This window comes from Bufo gargarizans, chromosome 2 (assembly GCF_014858855.1).
Source record: "Bufo gargarizans isolate SCDJY-AF-19 chromosome 2, ASM1485885v1, whole genome shotgun sequence".
Lineage (NCBI taxonomy): Eukaryota > Metazoa > Chordata > Amphibia > Anura > Bufonidae > Bufo > Bufo gargarizans.
Window position 1 is genome coordinate 511581490 of NC_058081.1, and position 23067 is coordinate 511604556.

General features: G+C 42.9%; 1 protein-coding gene across 2 annotated transcripts in view; it reads right to left on the bottom strand.

Moving 5' to 3' along the window:
* Positions 1–8622: 8622 nt before the first annotated feature.
* The window catches only part of LOC122926552 (required for meiotic nuclear division protein 1 homolog), a 30812-nt gene continuing 16367 nt past the window's right edge, over positions 8623–23067 (bottom strand). For both annotated transcript variants that reach the window (XM_044277953.1, XM_044277954.1), the window contains exons 5-12: positions 20036–20075; positions 16210–16310; positions 15994–16100; positions 14899–14963; positions 13630–13706; positions 12721–12841; positions 10498–10614; positions 8623–8916 (exon numbers count right to left, since the gene is read on the bottom strand). In XM_044277953.1, coding sequence (XP_044133888.1) covers positions 8884–8916; positions 10498–10614; positions 12721–12841; positions 13630–13706; positions 14899–14963; positions 15994–16100; positions 16210–16310; positions 20036–20075 — 661 coding nt within the window. In that variant the 3' untranslated portion in view covers positions 8623–8883. The remainder of the gene's footprint in view (positions 8917–10497; positions 10615–12720; positions 12842–13629; positions 13707–14898; positions 14964–15993; positions 16101–16209; positions 16311–20035; positions 20076–23067) is intronic.

Consider the following 23067-nt stretch of genomic DNA (forward strand, 5'->3'; position numbering starts at 1 on the left):
CCACTGGCTTGAAAGGTCAGCTCTGTAAAGGTGCAGCTGGAGAACTTCAGTAATAACGCATTCAGAATTTTAGGGTCTGTATTACAATGGCAGACCCTAAAATTGGTCAACTGAATCCAATTTAGATCACCATGGGATTAAAGAGGTATTCTGGTGGTGACAAGTTACTCCCTATCCACAGGATGGTGGATAAGTATTAGATCAAAAGAAGGGATCCCCACCAATGACAAGAATGGGAACCCTGAAATGAATGGTTGGGCAGGTGCACTGCCACTCCCTTCATTTGAGGGGGGTGCAGGGCCCCCATTCTCTGGATTGCAGGACGTCCCAGCTGTAGAACCCCCACTGATCTAACAGTTATCCCCTTAGGCCTCATGCACACGACCGTTGTTTTGTCCCGTGTCCGTTGTTCCGTTTTCCGTGATTTTCTGCGGACCCATTGACTTTCAATATGTCCGTGGAAAACTCGGCTAATGCACTGTTTGTCATCCACGTCCGTGATCCGTGTTTCCAGTCCGTGAAAATAATAAGACCTGTCCTATTTTTTTCACGGACAACGGTTCGCGGACCCATTCAAGTCAATAGGTCCGTGAAAAAACACGGAGGCACACAAGATTGTCATCCGCGCGTCCGTTTTTTTCCTATCATTTGCATGGCAAACTTAACTTAGATTTTTTTTACTTTCCATCATGTCTGGAGATCCTCCAAAAATAAAGTAAGACACACGGAAACAAAAATGGACACGGATCACAGAACAACGGAACCCCTTTTTGCGGACCGCAAAAAAATACTGTCGTGTGCATGAGGCCTTATACTGTGAATAGGGGATTATTTGTCACCGGAATACCCCCTTAAGTTTTAATTTTAATATGGACATTAAAAAGTGGCCACAGCTTCATGTAGGCTATAGGCCAGACCTGTGCCACAGAGCCTCAGGGGGACCTAATGTAGACTGAACCCCTAAGGATCAGTACTCAAGGGGGAGAGATTTATCAAAACTGATGCAAAGGAAAACTGGCTTAGTTGTCCATAGCAACCAACCAGATTCCACTATACGTTTTTCACAGCTCCTTTGGAAAATGAAAGGTGGAATCTGATTGGTTTTCCTTTACACCAGTTTTGATCAATCTCCCCCAATGAGTATGTAAAGGCACAAGAGTACAACCATTCCCCCTAGTCACCATAATCATTATTAACAGATTGGTCTTTATTCCAATCTCAATACAGCTTCTCATCCAGGACACCTTCTTGAAAACTTTGCACATAATTCAATAGTCAATCATTTTGGTATGGAATAGTTTGCAGATAAATGTCTTATAACAGCATAAAGTACAATCTTCTAATAAATTAAAATACAATTAAAGGCATTCTGTTCAATTACATAACACACACATTCTCAGATTATTTCACATTGTTATACAATACCTGTCTAAAACATTCAGATAGAAATTGCTTTGGTTGTATTAAGTTGGTGTTTTCCGGGACCTAAATACTGATGACCTTCTCATGGTCTTAGCTCATTCCCATTCAAGTAAAAGGGACTGAGCTGCAATACCAAGCACAGCCACTATGCAATGTATGGCGCTGTGCTTAGTATACTATTAAGAGGCTGCAGAGCTCATCCAAAAACTGTGGCCCCTTCAGACGAGCTGACCGGTGTGGCTCTGGGAGTCGGACCTCCAACACATAGTATAGTAGCGGGAAGACTGCATAACGGTTCATTGTACAATGAATAGCCTTTATTGACAAGACTGGATGATCCCTTTAAGAAGTCAGACCTGTGTCCCTGAAGGATGAATTTAGTAAATGCATACCCTATGACGCTGTGGACCCTGGAAAACAGATACTCTACATAATGGGTCCGCCAACACTATGGGGAGGTAGATGATGGTCTCTTTTAAAAGGGCACTTAACCTTTTAAGGGCGATATTCCGTTTTTGCAGTTTTCACTCCCTTCCTTCCTAGTTTTATGGGTTTTGTTTGAATGGTGTTCCCTATGCGGTAAAACTGACCTGTTACCTTAATTCTCCAGGTCAATACAATTACAGCAATAGCATATTTATATAGTTTTTCTTTTTTGTATTTTAACACTTAATTATATATTTTTTTACTTTGGAAAAAATAAATTCTGACCCCCATAACTTTTTATACTTATGTCTACGGAGCTGAATTATGGCTCATTTCTTGCGGGTGATATGTAATTTTTATTTATAATATTTCGGAATGTGTATGACTTTTTATTCATTTCTTGAGGAAGTGAAGTAACGAAAAAACGGTGAATTTTCCATTTAAATTTATTTTTTCCCTTCCAGCGTTCACCACACGGGATAAATACATTTACTGTATATTTTTGTAGTATGGGCGTTTTGGACAAGGTATTGCTATGATCTTTATTTTTTTATTGTTTGTTTATTTTTTTTCTGGGGAAATTAAAGGGATTCTGTCACCTCCCCTAAGGCAAAAAACGATTTAAAACCAGCCATGCAGCACAGCTTACCTGGATTAGGCTGTGCTGTTCAATCTTGAAATCCGTCCAGCAGTTAGTTCAAAAAACGAGTTTGATCAATGAGGAAATGCGTCCTGAGGGTGCCCAGAGGGGCGTTTTTTTCTTCTGAGAGCCCAGTCCCGCCCCTTTTTCAGTGCCCAGCCCGCCTTCCTTTTACTTCCTAACTGCCGCCTCCAGCCTGCCACAGCCTCCCCTTCCTCTCCTCCCCCTCCCTCTTGCCGAACGAAGTCTCGCACAGGCGCAGTACCCACTGAGGGCTGCGCCTGTGCGATCATCAGGAGACTGAGGGCGGCAGCTTCATCTTCGTCACTGGGCATGCGCCGAGCCCAGTGACGTCCGATGCTCGCTCTTCCCTCAGCAGGGAAGAGCGAGCATCGGACGTCACTGGGCTCGGCGCATGCCCAGTGACGAAGATGAAGCTGCCGCCCTCAGTCTCCTGATGATCGCACAGGCGCAGCCCTCAGTGGGTACTGCGCCTGTGCGAGACTTCGTTCGGCAAGAGGGAGGGGGAGGAGAGGAAGGGGAGGCTGTGGCAGGCTGGAGGCGGCAGTTAGGAAGTAAAAGGAAGGCGGGCTGGGCACTGAAAAAGGGGCGGGACTGGGCTCTCAGAAGAAAAAAACGCCCCTCTGGGCACCCTCAGGACGCATTTCCTCATTGATCAAACTCGTTTTTTGAACTAACTGCTGGACGGATTTCAAGATTGAACAGCACAGCCTAATCCAGGTAAGCTGTGCTGCATGGCTGGTTTTAAATCGTTTTTTGCCTTAGGGGAGGTGACAGAATCCCTTTAAGGCGATTTGAATTTTTTTATTTTTTCATATATATTTTTTCACTTCTATTAAGTCTCCTTAGGGAATATGAACATGCAATCATTATATCAGTTGTCCCACAGATTGCAATGAATTACCATTGCAGTCTCTCTCTCTCTCTCTCTATATATAATTTTTTTATTTCTATTTTACAGCATACTTGCCAACAGTCCTGATTTTGCTGGGGCAAAGTCCTGTGGCTCTACCAACAAAAGTAGCAAGGCTTATGCAAAGCATGCCCAGGGCGTGGGCGGAACTTGAAGTTTAATTGTCATTTCGGTTTAAAGAATCTTCTTAGCAAAGCTCTTACTGGTATTGCTAAGGAGAATCTGTCTTAAGTCTTCAAGTGTAACAAGTCAGACAGGAGGGGAGATGGGCATTGATAGTGCACAAGTACATAGTCAGGGACTGGGGTAGTGACACGAGGCAGGGTGGGAGCCCCTGTATGTTACACACAGACATCTTCAGCACTCAGTAGAACTGAAGACAGACTCTACTCTCCTTAGCAACACTCAGTTAAAGTTTTCCACATTGTTTTCTAGAACAAAAAATAATCTTTCCCTAATAAAGTATATTACAAAAATGTTTAACATCCCTGTCCCTACACTGTATTAAATAAACTGAAATGACAGTTACACTTTAAAGGGATTCTGTCACCTCTTTTTACCCTATAGAGATGCGGACATGCACGGCTAGATCGCCGCTAGCATGTCTGCAATATACCTGTCCCATATCTCTGAGTGGTTTTATTGACTGCAAAAAATGATTTTATATATATGTAAATCAGCCTGGTAAGGAGCCAAAGGGAGTGCACTAACCGTTCTGGAGCCCAGCCACGCCTCCCTGAGAAGGAGCCCAGCACCGCCTGTATCCAGGAATCTCCTCCTTGCTCACAAAGTCAGATCGCCGTGAGCTCGCGCATGTGCAGTGCCAGCATAGTGTTCCTTTCTTGTGCTGGCATCAGCCTCAGGGAAGGAACTGCGCACCGCGAGATTACGGTGATCTGACTTCGTGATCAAGGAGGAGATTCCTGGATACAGGCGGTGCTGGGCTCCTTCTCAGGGAGGCGTGGCTGGGCTCCAGAACGGTTAGTGCACTCCCTTGGGCTCCTTAGGCCCCATGCACACGGCCGTTGTTCACAGCCGTGTGCGGGCCGTGGAACCGCGGCCTGGATCCCTCCTGAGAGCAGGAGCGCACGGCGTCACTGGTTGCTATGACGCCGTGCGCTCCCTGCTGCCGGCACAGTACAGTAATACACTGGTACGATCTACCAGGCTGATTTACATATATATAAAATAATTTTCCTAAAAGATAACCACATCAAACAAATGAATCAAAAACATTTGACTTGGTCATTTCTTTGTTAAGAAAAATGGTCCAATATCACATGATTGTGGGTGGTAAAAGTATGTGAACCTTTAAGATTAAAATTTGAAGGTGAAATTAGAGTCAGCTGTTTTCAATCAATCAGGTGTGAGTGGGCGACCTGTTTTATTTGAAGAACACGGATCTATCAAAGTCTGATCTTCACAACACATTTTTGTGAAAGTGTATCATGATATGAAAAAGGGAGACTTATGAGAACCTCATAAGAGCAGTTGCTGATGCTCATAAGGTTGGACATGGTTACAAACCCATCTATGAAGCGTTCTGACCCCACAAATCCACAGTCAGAAAGATTGTGTACAAATGGAGGAAATTTCATTATTACCCTCCCTAGGCGTGGTCGACCAACTAAGATCACTCTAAGAGCAAGGCCTGTAGTAGTTCACAAAGGTCACAAAGAAAACCAAAGTAACCTCTAAGCAAATGAATACCTTTCTCACATTAGCTAATGTTAATGTTCATGAGTCCACCATCAGCAGAACACTAAACAACAATGGTGTGCATGACAGGATTGCAAAGAGAAGGCCACTGCTCTCCAACAAGAACATTGCTGCCCATCTGCAGTTTGCTAAAGATCACCTGGACAAGCAAGAAAGTTACTGGAACAATGTTTTATGGACAGATGAGACCAAAATAGAGCTTTTTTGGTTTAAAAGAGGAATGTTATGTTTGGAGAAAGGAAAACACTGCATTTCAACATAAAAACCGTATCCCATTTATGAAACACAGTGGTGGTAGCATCATGGTTTGGACCTGTTTTGCTTCATCTGGGCCAGTACAGCTTGCCATCATTGATGGAACGATGAAGTCTGAATTATACTGGCAAACTGTAAAAGCAAATGTCAGGACATCTGTCCATGTGCTGCCTCTCAAAAGAACATGGGTCAAGACAACAACCCAATGCACACAAGTTATTCTACCAAAGAATGGTTGAAGAAGAGTAAAAAAAAAAGTATAACTGTCATTCTTTTTTTTCATTTGTGTAATGTATAGGGGCAGTGATACTAAATATTTTTGTAATATACTTTAATTACTGATTGTATATTTCTATTAAAACAATAGCTCTAAAATTACCCATTTTGAGCCTTAGCAACGCTCCTCTGTCCTCTGTTTACATGGTCAATGTTGAGCAAATCTCCACAGTTAGGGCTCATGCACACGAACATATGGGTTCAGTTTCCGTATTGCGGACCGCATATGCGGATCCGCAAAAAAACGGACACCGTTCCGTGTGCATTCTGCATCACTGATGCGGACCCATTGACTTGAATCCGGAGATGCGCAACGGAACCCCACGGAGGGTTCCGTTCCGTACTTCCGTTCCGCAAAAAAATAAAACATGTCCTATCTTTTTGCGGAACGGAGGAATTAAGACCCATTCAAGTTGAATGGGTCTGGATCCGTCCCGGAGGCCTCACAAACGTTCTCCGTGCATTGGGGACCGCAGATTGCGGCCCCAATGCACGGAATGGAACACATATGTTCGTGTGAATGAGCCCTGTGAGGAATATGGATTAATATTTACTGTCAGCCATGTTACCACACCAACCATCTGCTGAAAGGTAGCAGAGGTAGTGAGCTCCACAGGGGGGGCCCTGCTTCAAAGCCAGCCAGATGGCAGAGAGCCTCTAGCTGTGCACCTTTGTTTACAATTTCTCACCTCCATTCAGCCAGCCAGGAACCCAGCTAATGGAACAGGAAAAACCTCTCTGCAGGGGTCTAGGCTATTCCCCAGTTCAATCAAATTTAGCAGACAGCATGGAACCAGCGGTTCATAAGGAATTATGAATCGCCTGTCCATCACAGGCATAAACCGGATATATATTTGTTTCCCTGTGGCCACGATGAACAGGCCCGTGGTCATAGTCTGGCGGTGGGATGCCAGGGAGGGGAGATATACATATCTCCCCACAGAAACCACATAACGGTACGAGGTTTGGACTCTACGTGTAGCCGAAACCCAGGGTCCATTGGTCCCAGAACCATCTCCCTGTGACCTTCTGGTCTGGAGCTATGAGCCCTAAAGGGTTTCGTGGGTCGTTGGGCTGCCAGGATCAGGAGGGAGGAGGGGACCCTTCCCAGAGGAGGGAAGAGGAGGGGCCGGCTATAGTTTAAAAGGCTTGTGCCAGCAAGCGGGCGTGCCTTTTCTCAGAAGGAGGACCTGCAACCTGCTGACATCACTGCCCTCCATGTGACTACAGCAAAGGACTCATCCATCTGGTAAACTGACTTTTGCTCTGTTTAATCCTGTTTGTACCATACCACCTGTATTTGTAGCCTCAGACCACTGTATATATCCTTGTGTGTATAGTGTATTGTCTAGTGAGCGCTTAAGGCGATTAAATATATAATTTCATCTTGAGCTGTTTTGTATCTTGATCATGAATCCCCATGTCCATGTTTTGGCCTAGTTATACGCTACAGTGGGTTGGTTTCTTACCCTATATAATCCTGTTAGCGGACCAGGTTTATATCAAACAAGAAACTGGTGTCAGTCTTTCCGGGCTGAGAACCCGCTGTTTCACTGGGTCAGTGAAAAGGCTCTCTCAGCTTGTTGCCTCTCTGTGCCCGTGTGGACAGGAGGAGTCTGGGAAAACTGTACCAAGACTGACCTTACCCGCTGCTCCAGGAGGGCGTAACGTCACGCCTTGGTAACCAGTGACCATACCGTATCTCGCTGGCTCTAAGTAGTTGACGTCTGACGTCAGTTGGGGTACGGTATTCGTCACAAGCCATTATGTAAATAGAAGACAGAGGAGCGTTGCTAAGGCTCAAAATGGGCCACTTTAGAGCTATTTTTTTTAAAAGAAAGGTACAATTTCCGTAATTAAAGTATATTACAAAAATGGTCAGTATCACTGCCCCTATACCTTACAAAAATAAAAAAAAGAATGACAGTTACACTTTAACGTTATAAAATATAGTCAAAGTCCTCCTGACCTTAATCCAATAGAAATGTTGTAGAAGGACCTAATGCGAGCAGTTCATGGAAGGAAACCTATCAACATAACAGAGTAGGAGCTGTTTTGTATGGAAGAATGGGCTAAAATTCTTCCAAGCTGATGTACAGGAGTAATCAACAATTACCAGAAACATTTATTTGCAGTTATTGCTGCACAAGGGATTCATACCTAAAACTGAAAGCAAAGGTTCACATACTTTTGCCACTTAGAGACATGTGATATTGGATCATTTTCCTCAATAAATAAATGATTAAGTCTAATGTTTTTGACTCATTTGTTTGATTTGGTTATCTTTATCTACTTTTAAGCTTGTGTGAAAATATGATTTATGCAGAAATATCAAATTCTGAAGGGTTCAAAAACTTTCAAGCACCACTGTAGCGGATAACAGTGACAAACAGATTGTATTCAACTGTACAACAAATTATTCACTGTAGGCCTCATGCACACGACTATATGTATTTCCGCAGACCATAAATTGCAGATCCGCAAAATATGGATAACGTTCGTGTTGTATAATTTTTTTTGCGGCCAAGTATAGGACATGTTCTACCATCCATATACTTACTCCATCCGTATGTCTGTTCCGCATAAAAGATAAATATGTCCACAGAAAAAATGCAGCTGGCACACAGACCGCATCCGTATTTTGCGGGTCAGCGATTTGTAAACTGAAAAATGGATATTGGCATGTGCATGAGGCCTTAGGTTTTCTCTTTCAGACAGTAGTCAGATTTAGGGCTTGTTCACATGACTGTATGTATTTTGCGATCCGCAAAAAACTGTTCCCCAAAAATACGGATAATGTCCTTGTGCATTCCATATTTTGCGGAGCGGAACAGCTGGCCCCTAATAGAACAGTACTATCCTTGTCCGTAATGCGGACACTAATGGCAAATGTTCTATTTTTTGGCGGAATGGAAATACGGACATACAGAAACTGAATGCACACAGAGTACCTTCTGTTTTTTTGCGGACCCATTGAAATGAATGGTTCCGTGTACGGTCCTCCAAAAAAACGGAAAGGACACGGAAAGAAAATACGTTCGTGTGCATGAGCCCTTATTTGCATCAAAGTGCTCTGTGAGGAGTTAAAAGGAGCAGCCCCTCTTCAACACCATATAGGAACCACTGGACCCAGATATGCATTATTATATGGTTGCTCTTTCATTTAATTGCCATGATGGGACAATCCCTTTAATGTTCTGAACTTCAGCCATCAGAAAATGACTCTTCCAAGCTCAAAGAGCACCTGAAAAACATAAAGGAGAAGAGATGTTAAATGTATAAAGGACCATTGCTGACATATTCTGGAGTGCCGGACACCTTATTATCACATCAGCCCCTGAAAGATGGAGTACAAGTAGAAAACCCACAGAGGCAAGCCCATATCGTACAGTCCCGATTTATACGGCCTAGTCCCATGAACCTGTTTATGCTAATATATGTTCCCAGTCAGAAAGGTTTTAAAATTTCCATCAATTTGGGATTCAAATATGAAATGATGGCCTCCTGGCCATCAAAATCAGTGTATTGCATGTAGGGGTAATTAAGGCTCCATTCACACGTCTGCAATTCCGTTCTGCATTTTGCGGAACGCAATTGCGGACCCATTCATTTCTATGGGGCCACACTATGTGTTGTCCAGATCCAGAACTGCGGATCCGCACTTCCAGGTCCGCAATTCGGATCCCAAAAAAAAAAATAGAGCATGTCCTATTCTTGTCCGCGGATAAGATTAGGCATTTTCTATTATAGTGCTGGAAATGTGGGGTCCGCAAAATGCGGAACGCACATTGCCGCTGTCCGTGAGAGACACCGATGCATCAGGAAGGACTTATACTTCTCCTTCCTGATGTATCCGGCTAAAAAATTGGCAGTAAAAAAAAAAATTTTAACAGCTTTTTTTTTTTTTTTTTTTACCATTTGCATTTTTTGCAAACTTTGAGGTAAATGTATCAAAACTGGAAGGGAATACTGTCTTAGTTGCCCTTAGAAACCAAATCAAACTCCACTTTTTTTCAGAAAATAAAAGGTGGAATCTGATTGGTTGCTATGGGCAACTAAGCCAGTTTTTCTTTACACCAGTCTTACCACTAGTATTTTATTCATGGCAATTTCCCTGTAGAGAAGGTGATGTAAAAATGTCTGAGAAAACATCAAAAGTTCAGGCATGCTGCATTTTTTAAAATTTTTTTAACATAAGCCAGAAAAACAAACAAAAATACCATGTAATGAACATAAACATCAGGAGCAAAAACACTTGCGTGTCCCGCATTTCATATTTCCCATAGACCTTCAGCTAATATCTGGAGCTGGTGTTTTAACCACAAAAAATAAAATAAAATACAGTTGCTAAAAACACCACACGAAAAGGAAACGTGCAGAAAAACACCAGGAGTAAACAACGTTTGAACCCACCTAACGCTAGAGTGACACTAAAAAAGATCAGAAAGTTGGATTTCAACTGCCCAGTCCTTTTATTTTGAGGGGAAATAAGTTGCCACTAGTTGTCTAAGGGGCTGTTTACACCATGTTCTTATCCCACGTTCAAAATATATGTTGGGAAAATAAAGGATGCAAAATCTTTTCCATCCAGCAGATTCCAGCAAAAAAAACAAACAAAAAAACACTTTTTTTTTTACAATAGAACCAATGGTGACGGACACCATTGTATGTATGGCATCTGTATAACAATAACATAACATATAAGTCATATGTTTACATTAAACGTGAAAATGTGATGTGAACACAGCCTAAAGTGCATCATAAGACACCACTGTAAGAAAGTCTTCAGGGGTTGGTAAACTTTAAAATTCAGTTGGACATTTACCTCAATGGTGATAAGAATGACGATCATCCATTCTAGTCGCAGGCCATGTTTCTCGTTTAAATGATTACGCATCAGATCTGTCAGTTCTGTACAGTGCTGCAGTTTTTCATTAATTACCTAAAATACATTTAAATAAGACCATTAACGATAAAGGCAGCATATTACATCACTGACAACACCCCCCAGTGAACAATGAAATCTGAAATAGCAAAGATATAAAGGTATAAATTACACATTTTACTGAGCCTAAGCAGAATGTAGGAGGTGTTATCAGTGATTGATAGCATTCTCTGTGTAAGTGTGTATACAGAGATAGCTGTCAGTCACTGATAGATGTACAGAGGGGAAGGTGTTAACAGTGATTGATAGCATTTTCTGTGTAAGTGTGTATACAGAGATAGCTGTCAGTTACTGATAGCTGTACACGGGAGAGGTGTTATCAGTGATTGATACCATTCTCTATATTAATATGTATACAGAGATAGCTGTCAGTCACTGATACAGATAGAGAAATGTGGGCAGCACCACTGTCTGTAGGGTACAGTCGGAGTGCCAGCGGCTGTGGGGGCGATCCACCTCCAGAGTATAAAAAAAAAAAAATTCCACAGCACATCCAAGTAGTAAAAAAGTAGAAAAAGGCTTTATTCACCAGTAGAAAAAGGTGAATAAAGCCTTTTTCTACTTTTTTACTACTTGGATGTGCTGTGGAATTTTTATATTTTTGTCAGTCACTGATAGTTATACATGGGGGAAGTGTTATCAGTGATTGACGGCATTCTCTATATAAATATGTATACAGAGATAGCTGTTAGTCACTGATAGTTATACATGGGGGAAGTGTTATCAGTGATTGATAGCATTCTCTGTGTAAGTGTGTATACATAGATAGCTATCAGTCACTGATAGCTGTACACGGGGAAGGTGTTATCAGTGATAGCATTCTCTGTGTAAGTGTGTATACATAGATAGCTATCAGTCACTGATAGCTGTACACGGGGAAGGTGTTATCAGTGATAGCATTCTCTGTGTAAGTGTGTATACATAGATAGCTGTCAGTCACTGACAGTTGTACACATGGGAGGTGTTATCAGTGATTGATAGCATTCTCTGTGTGAGGCCTCTTTCACACAACCGTTTTTTTTCCCCGTTTACGGGCCGTTTTTTGCGTTCCGTATACAGTTCGTATACAAACCATTCATTTCAATGGTTCCGCAAAAAAAAAAACGGAATGTACTCCGTATGCATTCCGTATTTCCGTTCGGTTGAAAGATAGAACATGTTCTATTATTGCCTGCAAATCACGTTCCGTGGCTCCATTCAAGTCAATGGGTCCGCAAAAAAAACTGAACACATACGGAAATGCATCTGTATGTCTTCCGTATCCGTTCCGTTTTTGCGGAACCATCTATTAAAAATTTTAGATCCAGCCCAATTTTTTCTATGTAATTACTGTATACTGTATATGCCATATGGAAAACGGAATGGAAAAACGGAACAGAAACTGAAACACAACAGAAACAAAAAAGGGAACAACGGATCTGTGAAAAACAGACCGCAAAACACTAAAAAAGGTCATACGATCGTGTGAAAGAGGCCTAAGTGTGTATACAGGGATAGCAGTCAGTCACTGATAGTTGTACTTGGGGGAGGTGTGATCAGTGATTGATAGCATTATCTGTGTAAGTGTGTATACATAGATAGCTGTCAGTCACTGATAGCTGTACACAGGGAGGTGTTATCAGTGATTGATAGCATTATCTGTGTAAGTGTGTATACAGGGATAGCAGTCAGTCACTGATAGTTGTACATGGGGGAGGTGTGATCAGTGATTGATAGCATTATCTGGTTAAGTGTGTATACAGGGATAGCTGTTAGTCACTGATAGTTGTACACAGGGAGGTGTTATCAGTGATTGATAGCATTCTCTGTGTAAGTGTGTATACAGAGATAGCTGTCAGTCACGGACGTTAGCGGCATGTACATTTTCTTAGTGCTAGATCTGCAGCAAAACTGCATGAAATCCGCAAATTACACAAGCGGATTTTATTGCAGATTTTGTGCCGAAACACAGAAAAATCAAAACGGAAATCTGCATGAAATTTCTGTTTGTAAATATGCACCTGAGTGCAGGGACCCTAAAGCTAGGACAACCCCTTTGAGGGATGTAATGGCAGCTCTTTACATCTAAATAAGCGTAAATCACAGGATAAACTGAAATCGCACCTTGACTCTGCGGTTTATGCTAAGGAACTGACAAGTTTTATCGTACAGATGCTCAAGATTTTCTCTGTCCCAGTAGAAATCAGGAGTGATGAGAAGATCCGAGCTCAGGTTTATACGATGTCTGAAAAAAAAAAAAAGGATTACAACGACATTACCATCACCAACCGCACCAGGGGTGTATGCAGGAGTTTATCAGGAAGAGGGTTATGCATATGCAGCAGGCAAAATCTACATTCCTACAAACTTGATAAAAAAATGCCCTCATTATAAGGCCTCATGCACACAACCGTTGTTTGCTTCCGCGTCCGTTCCGACGATTTTAGTGTTTCAGGTGCGGACCCATTCATTTCTATGGAGCCGTTGAAAATGCAGATAGTGCACCGCTTGCCATCCGCATCCGTGGTCCGTGATTCCAGTCCGTCAAAAAAATATAACCTGTCCTATTACTTCCACGGAAAACTGTTTGCGGACCACTTTAAGTCAATGGGACGCGGAGGCACACAAGATTGTTATCCGCGTCCGCGCGTCCGTTTTATTCCTATCATTTGCATGGCAATCCTGTCTTAGACTTTTTTTTCCATTCCTTTATGTCTGGTGGTCCTCCAAAAATAAAGGAAGACACACGGAAACAAAAACAGAAACAGATCACGGAACAACAGAACCCCATTTTGTGGAACGGAACACAACAACGGTCGTGTGCATGAGGCCTAAAGGGAATAAATAATGTTACCATGTAGCATATGTTGCCATACTGTACACAAAACTAAAAAAGCCACGCGGTACACATAAATAATGCTGTCATACTGTTAACTAATCTCAGTTGTTCTCTTTAGCTGCTGCTGGATGATGGGGGTGATATTGTATTTGTTCAGTCCATAGAATAGCCATCAGGGTGCACCATACCTTTACCTTAGTGCAAACAGCTCCCCTATATGCTGCATGACGTCATCGTGAGACAGCTTCAGTTTTTTTCTGGCTTTCAGCATCTGAAATATGCAGTTCATAGATCTTATGTGCAGAGATACAATGAAGTACACACTCAACATTTCACAGGAGGTAGCACAATAAAAATTCTATTTATCCTGTGGTCTGGAAATGTCGAAGGTCCAGCATGGTATAAATATAATGCAGGATGGCTGTTCAGGTTGCATAATGCATTGTTCAGGGGTCACCTGTATCCCCAGGGCTCAAGCTAGCCATCCAGACTACAGGTATATTGTGTGATTTCGGCAGGATCAACCAACCATCTAATGTGCATAGAAGTCTCCTTATGCTTGCCCCAACAGCAGATGTTGAAAGATATAAAGGTCGGGCATGTTGGATTATAACCTGCCCGATCCTTTAGTTCTCAGCGAGATATGCTACCTGCATGTGTGTATGGAGGGATTGGAAGAGAAAGCTTCGGCTGAATGAGCGTTTGGCCAACAGTTATATACTGTGTGTATGTCTGGCTTAGGGTAGGGTCACATATGTGGTAAACTATTCCAGTAATCTGTTCCGACAGAGACCAAACTACCAAGTTTACCATATGTGGCACAGCCAGACAATGCCACGCACCGCAGGATCCCCATTGACTGTAATGTAATCAGATGGTGTGAGGGAAAGCATAAAGGCGTCCATTTTGTATATGTATTCATTATTATGTATAACCTGCACTTAGATAGGAGGGGGATTTATCCTTGGAAGGAAGGAGTATAAATTCCACAGTGGGCCCCTACTCCCCCCCATACTGATCATTCATTTTCTTATCTCAAACTGAACATAGTAGCTCAAACCTTGTCTACACTATGACACCTTTACTGCGTTTGTGCGTGTATAAATTTGTGCACCGCTCATTATAATAAACATGGGCATTACGAGGAACACATCTTGTATGTATCTCTGTGTCGTGACCTGGAGTCGGCCCACTCTGGATAGATCATCAGCATCTGATCGGCGTGGGTCCAACACCCAGGACCCCCGCCGATCAGCTGTTTGAGAAGGCAGCGGCGCTCCAGCAGCGCCGCGGCCTTCTCACTGTTTACCGCAGGCCTAGTGACGTCACGACTAGTATCAACTAGTGTGGGAGGGGCTAAACTCAATTCAAGTGAACAGAGATTAGCCCCGCCCAGGCCAGTGATACTAGTCGTGATACCCCTTTAACACAGGAATCTTGAGCACTGTGCATGAAAGACTTACCTCTGGAATCGATTGGATAGTCTCAACAAAAGTATCCAGAGTCGACTCCCACATTGCCAGCTTCACTGCAAAAAACATGATATGACAATAATATACAGTACCACCATTTTTTTTTTTAAACCATAGATTTTTATTTGTTTTTTGTCATGTACGAAAATTTTCCAGATCAGAAACAATAAGAAAATGTACATGTTACAAAAGAATGTATAACAGCATTTTCCATATAGCAAAACATATATGATCATAGTTTTGGTTTTATATTTTGTTTCAAGAAAAACACTTCCCCTCTCCCCCCTCCCCTAACCCAACTTTATCTCCGAAATAATAATTCTCAGTTTTGGTAAACTATACAGTTGAAATAAATCGACTTACTCATCAAGCTTGTAACTGTTGTTTTGTTTACATTCTTAGTTCGTGCTATTATTTTGTATGTATTTTATACCACGGATCTGACATATCTAATTTATTGTACCATTCACTATATATGAAGGGTTCAATGGTACAAATGCTATATATAAATAAATAAATATAGACAGATATACACTCACTGACAAAAAAATGACAGATTGCTGCAAAAACCCTGCATGCAGTTATGTCTCAGGCTGTAAATGATTACAGGTGTGATCTGATTAGACACTGGGTCTTGCCACACGAGGGCGTACAAGTGCTCTCCAGCCGTTCTATAAAAAGGCTATCAGGGGTTACTTTTGGGTAGACTACCTCTTGGTGAGAGATCACTGACTGCTAGACAAGCCTCTATGACACATTTAAAGACATTTTTTACATCCAGCTTAATGTGGGCATGGTCACATGCTTTGCTGCAGCCAATGACTGGCTTAAGCGGTGACGTGCCCACAAGCAGTACGTTACTGCTGAAGCCAGTCACTGGTTGCAGTGAAGCATGTGACTATGCCCTTGCTAAGCTGCATGTCAACAGTGCGATGACCAGAACATGGACACAGCAGAGGCAGAGCAGAAGACCAATGCAGGCAAGTATAAATCTTTATCTAAGGGAGGCAGGCTGTGGGCACTTACTAAAATGTCCTTATTCCTGGAGGACCCCTTTAAGAGTTAATCTAATAAGATGGAACTTACCAGACAGGCAAAGTGCATTGGAGAAGGCAAACTTCTCTAGAATGAGATCATCTGCCTCCAGCTGGGAATCCAGCACGATTTCTCCTTTCACAAGTCTTGTGTGACCCCTGAGGAAACAACAGACAATCCATTCCATCACCTGTTATATCACAGGTTTGTGTGCATACTCTGAACAGTACGAGTCGGCTCAGTAGAGTCTTACAAGAATTAGCTTACTCTCCAAAAGTATAGTTTATCTCTTCATTCTCCCAGTGAACCAGGGCCACCTCATACGGCTGGATTTCATGACGCTCCAGAATTTGCATCACATGTTTCATCTGAAATCCCAAAATACACACAAGATATTAAGAGGTTAGACAAACCTTCAAGGGGGTCCTATAAAGGGGCGTTTGCATCTTATAGAGTGATGGCATGACACATTGGAAAGCTCCGACCTCTGAGACCGCACCGATCCTAAGAATGAAGAGACTGCAGTGCCTTGACAGCCAGGTGGCCCGGCACCTCTATGTCAGGGGAAACCAATGAAGGGGTTAAAGGACGGATCAGAAGGTGACCCACATCCAAACCAGAGCTGCTGCCCTTTCACTTTCATGATTTTTAGGGGTCCCAGAGGTTGGAATTCCAATTGATCGTAAAGCGGTGGCATATCTTAGCAAGGGCAATACGCCATCACTTATAGGACACTGTATAATGAAAAGTTGTACAACTTTCTAATATTCTTTATGTTTCACTTTCATGATCTCGTCTTGAACCTTATTGTTTATGTCCTGTTCAGAAAGCCGTTACAGTTACATTACTAATTCCCTAAAAGCCCATTTACAGGAACAGATTATTGAGCAGGTTATCAGGATCGAACGTTCGCACAAGTGCTCATTCCCGATAATCGGCTTGTGCAAATGTGCCGCTGATCATCTGATGAATGAGCAACTCCTTCATTGGGAGAAGGCATTATTGATGCAGTAGCTAAAATCATCTTTCGTGGCAGCAGATCGTATCTTGGTATCTGCTGCCCCGAATTAATTCATTTGTATGGAGACAAACGTTAGAAGCAATTGCTCATCCACAAACAAAGAACATGATTGCTGATGACCAGGCAATTATCAGGAACAAACAGTTTGTTCCCAATAATTGCCTTGTCAGTCAGCCTGTGGAAAGGGGCCTTAAAGGGGTTGTGCAAGAACGAAGGAGGGGTGGCAAACCTCCCCACTTTACCGGACCTTAAAAAGATTACTTACCTGCTTCTCGATTCTGGCTCCCCTCTCCTTCTCCTCCAGGTCTCCAATGCTCCACAGGGCCTTCTCGCTGAAAACATTTGGTTTTCTTACACCGCAACTGTTTCCCCATGCGTCATTGGACCATTTGTCATGATGTAAGTGGAGGCGGTCACCACCGTTGCCATTGATTGGCTGCGGTGATGTAAAACCAGATGTTTACAGGACATCGAGGGAGCCAAGCGGAGCAGCACAGAGAACGAGCGGGAGCCAGGTAAATAATCTTCCCTTTACAGGTCCGGTAAAGTGGGGAGTTTTGTCAACCCCCCACCCCATTCTTAAACAACACCTTTAATAGTTAGTTTGGAGATATTTTCACTGTTGATAGGTTTGGATTCCAGAGGATTATCAAGACTGGTACATTGGATCAACCCCATCAGCTGTGTAAGCAGAACAAGACTGTTAAGGCCCCTTTACACAGTTCGAGCAGTCAATTCCCGAGAATGATCTATTTGTTCCCGATAATTGCCTGATCGTCAGAGGAGGTGAGAGCTTCCTTTTTTATGCAGCAATCATCTCCTCTGTAAGGGGACAAGGGATTGCTGCTGTGATCACTTGTTCCCTTAGAAAATCATTGCTTCTAGGCAGCAGACCCCTGTTTAGAGAGAATGATCTGCTGCCCAGAAATTATTTAGGTGACTGCATCAGGGACACTGTCACTGTAGGAGTCATGTGTTCATTCATCACGTGTTTGGCAGCACCTTTGGACAGGGCAATTATCAAGAAGGAAAGTAAATGATAGGGGGGCTCACCCCCTATGACTATGAATAGGTGCCTCAACCTGAAATTGAATCACCCTGTTCTATACATACACACTAGATAAATTAATCTCTTTAGGTAAGCACTCAAACCACCATGGAGCAGGCACACTATTTAATGGTGATAAAAACATAATAAAATACAACTCTAAAATGTATGACGGATAAAACACTAAAATGTATGACGGATAAAACACTAAAATGTATGACGGATAAAACACTAAAATGCTATATAAAACTTGCTAGGAATAAGGTGCAAGATAAGTTCCTGTCGAAAAAAAACCAGTTGATGTCCTTATTGATACATCTGGTATTGACGCTGGATTGCTGGCAACCTGCACGCTTTGATATAGCGTTACGTCCAAAAGTCACTAGTAGCAGTTTTTTGTAACTGCAATATAATGATATTGTGCGGATAAATGGTTGCTCACTGAGCACTCACCCCACCTGATGGCACTGGCTGGTGTGCGCTCAGGTGTATGTATTCCAGGCGGATTAGTACCTGTGTTCCGGTAAGACTTTCTTGCAGTTGCCTGAACTGCCTCTATGTCCCGCTCCGTACGCAGTTCTCGCGAGAGTTTGAGTGCGGGTTCACGCATTCAGGGCGCTTCTTGCCTTCACTTTTCGAATTGCTGAAGGATCGTCTTACTAAATTCAATTGTAGAGTTAAAATCGCATGGCCATGCTTCAATTACTTATGGAATCTTTCAGAGCATCGGTATCCAGCCAGTGTGAAGATCACATACCATCAGGTGGGGTGAGTGCTCAAGTGAGCAACCATTTATCCGCACAATACCAATATATTGCGGTTACAAAAAACTGCTACTTGTGACTTTTGGACGTAACGCTATAGCAAAGTGTGCAGGTTGCCAGCAATCCAGCGTCAATACCAGATGTATCAATAAGGACATCAACTGGTTTATTTATTTCGACAGGAACTTATCTTGCACCTTATTCCTAGCAAGTTTTATATTGCATTTTAGTGTTTTATCCGTCATACATTTGAGAGTTGTATTTTATTGTGTTTTTTTTCCCGCAATTTACCCTGTATTATCAACATGAAATAGTGTGCCTGCTCCATGGTGGTTTGAGTGCTTACCTAATAAGATTAAATTATGAAGAAGGATCGTTCCTAGGAATGGTCCTTCCTGATAATTGCCCAAATCCTTGGCCCGTGTGAAGGGCCCTTTACACAAGAGCTGTAAAGAAGCATTTACACGCTCGGAACGAGCAGGCAATTATCGGGAAGGGACCGTTCCTTCCCAATAACCTCCTACTCATCAGTGGAGGAAGGAGCTATATTTACATGCAGTGATCACCTTCATGACGGGCAATGGCTACTGCTGCTGCTTGTCCTCATAGAGATCAATTGTTTCCGGGCAGCAGATTGCTGTTTATGTAGCACAATCTGCTGCCCAGATCATTTCACCAAACACGCGTTTTGCTTATTCGTCAGTGATTGGTGGCACATTTACACGGGCAGATTATCGCAAACGAGCGTTTGTAGTAATGTCCATTCCCGATAATTGGTCTGACAATTGTGCAGTGTAAAATAAGGCTCCATTCACACGTCCGTTGTGGATACACGGAGCCGCGGATCCGCAAAACACGGAAAGCGGCAATGTGCGTTCCGCATTTTGCCGACCGCACATTGCCGTCACTAATAGAATATGCCTAGAATATGCCAGCTCTAATAGAATATGTCCTATTCTTGTCCGCAATTGCGGACAAAAATAGGACATGTTCTATTTTTTGCGGAACGGAAGTGCGGACCCGGAAGTGCTGCCCCATAGGAATGAATGGGTCCGCAATTCCATTCCGCAAAATGCAGAACGAAATTGCGGACGTGTGAATGGAGCCTAACAGCCAAGCATCTGTATCTGTTGAATATGATCAGGAAATCAGCCCTAATATGTCTCACAGCTGAGAATTTGCTACAATTGCATTCAGTCTATGGATAGAGGTTGTCCTAATGGGACAACCCATGTAAGAAAAACACATTCATTCACTTACGGTTTTTTCTTCTATGTTCCAAAACACAACTGCGCCTTCCCTGTGTTAAGAAGAAGCTTAGAATTAGGAATGTCGATGTGTTCAAGACACTGCACATCATTTTTATAAAAATCTGATGCTGTTAAATATCCGGTACATGAATTTATTGTATACACAGTGAAATTCATTTACTTCAGCATTTGATAATCCAGGATATACGTATATACTTTTGGACCTTTGTAAAGTACAACTAAAGGTTACCCATGTCCATTGAGTGGATGTTGGAGTCTTTCTTTACAAGATTTAGAATAAAGCATTAAAGGGGTTGTGTCATCTGAGACACTGGTAGCATATTGCTAGGATATGCCACCAATGTCAGACAGGTGTGTGTCCCGGAGGTGGGACCTGCACCTATCTCCAGAACGGGCCTCGAAACTGAAAGACAGCACACTGCTTTCTATGGGAGTTCCAAAAATGGCCAAATGAGGGTGCTCAGTTTTTTCAGAAAGTCCCACAGAAATGAATGGAGAACACACTGCGCAAGCGCGGACACCGCTCCATTCAATTCTATGGAGCACTTGGCTATATTTTTGCAGTCTTATAGAAATAAATGGAGGGCTGTTGCGCATACACGGCTGCTCTCCACTCAGTTCGGGGCTCCCATTCTGGAGATAGGTGCGGATTCCAGAGGCGGGATCCACACCTATCTGACATTGGTATCCTAGCGATATGCCACCAATGTCTCTGAGGAGACAACCCCTTTAAACACCATTTTTTTCTCATTCCTTTTACATAGTCTTATGTGTCTCCACGGTAACAGATTACAAACAAACCCTGTGTAGTTCTATCATACTCCCGTTAGAGACAGACAGATGACAATATGACCACAAGATCCGAATACACATGCTTTGTGTGTAGTCTGTTACCATGGAGACACATGGGTCTGCATAGTAGCTGTAGACACAAAACAATAAAATAACATTTTAAATCATTTTGACTTTTAGATGCCCAAGAACAATAAAAAAATGTTGTGAATGAAGTGTTCCAGATATTAGTGACTTTTTCTTAGGCTAGGCCTTCAATATCAGATCAGTGGGGTCCGACCCTTGGCACCCCCATGATCAGCTGTTCTCAGCAGCCACTGGCACGGGAAATAAACGCAGTGGATGAAGCCACAAACAGACAGCTCCATGTGCTGTGTAGTGGCCATGCTGAGTTACTGAAGTTCGGTAGTTGATCTGCAGTAACCTGGCACAAAGATGTCCTTCCAGCACCTGCCGAAAATGGTTGTCAGATGTCGGACCCTACCGATCAGATAATGATGACTTAGGCTACTTTCACACTAGCGGCAGGACGGATCCGACAGGCTGTTCACCCTGTCGGATCCGTCCTGACGCTATTTCGCCGTGCCGCCGCTCAGTCCCCATTGACTATAATGGGGACGGGGGCAGAGCTCCGGCGCAGCACGGGGGAAAGGCCGCCAGACTAAAAGTACTGAATGTCTGACATTTTAGTCCGGCGGCCTCTCACCACGAACTGCCGTGCTGTGGCGGAGCTCCACCCCCGTCCACATTATAGTCAATGGGGACAGAGCGGCGGTCTGGCGGCACGCCGAAATAGCGGCAGGAGGGATCCGACAGGGTGAACAGCCTGTCGGATCTGTCCTGCCGCTAGTGTGAAAGCAGCCTTATAGTATTGATAAGGCATCAGTTTCTAGAACCTGGACAGCCACCTCTAAGTTATCATACACAGACCACCATGGACACTGACCTAGGTCCACTATTCTGGTCAGATACTGCTCTGACATCTAGAATTACGCTCAGGACAACATTCAAAAATAGGACTTTGATCGATTGCTACTTAGATGATGTTGTAACCGTCTGGTGAAAATCAAATAATCACACAGTTTTGAAATAAATCACAAGTCCTTCCGTTCTAATGTGATCCTGAGTATGGAACATTTTAAAGGGGCTGCATCCTTTAGTTAAGCCATTTTAAACCCTTCCTGACCAAGCAATTTTTCATTTTTGCATTTTCCTTTTTAACTCTCTGCCTTCCCAGAGCCATAACTTTTTTTAATTTTCACATATCCATATGAGGGCTTGTTTTTTGCAGGGAAAGTTGTATTCTATAATGGCACCATTTAATATTGCATACACTGTAGTGGGAAACTGGAAAAAATGCCAAATGAGGTGGAATTGGGGGGAAAAAAACACACAATTCTGCTAGTTTTATGGGTTTCGTTTTTTTATGGCGTTCTCTTTGCGGTAAAACTGGCCAGATAGCTTCATTCTCCAGGTCAGTACGATTACAGAGATACCACATTTGTATAGATTTTCTTGTGTTTTAATACTTAAAGGGCATCTGTCAGCAGATGTGTACCTATGAAACTGTCTGACCTGTTACATGTGCGCTTGGCAGCTGAAGACATCTGTGTTGGTCCCATGTTCATATGTGGCCGCATAGTGGAGAAAAATGATGTTTTAATATCTGCAAATGAGCCTCTAGGAGCAACGGGGGCGTTGCAGTTACACCTAGAGGCTCAGCTCTATTTGCAACTGCTGCGCCCTCTCCACTTTGAGTAGGGCAGAAAAAAAACTAGTGACAGTTTCCCTTTAAGGGTTCAGGCACACAAGCGTACAAGCGTATTTTTGGTCAGCAGCTGATCCACATTTTTTGCGGGTCGGATGTGGGCCCATTCACTTCAATGGGGCTGCAAAAGAGGAGGACAGCACATACGTGTGCTGTTTGCATCCATATGTCCGTTCCGCAAAACGGACAAGAATAGGACAATTCTATAGAAGGCAGGACGTTCCATTCCCCAAAATGTGGAACACAGACGGCCAGTATCCGTGTTTTGAGGATCCGCATGAGCCCTAAGTTTATGGATGTAGGAAGCACAGGAGGATTTGCACCCATTGTTTTGGTTGAATAGATTTTACAAGGTAAAAATTGCATTCTCCAGAGATTTTTTTTTATAATAGTTGTCTATTAATATAGTCTTGAAAACCCCACTGGTTTTTGTGCCGCAGCCCCATCCCCTACTGGTCCTT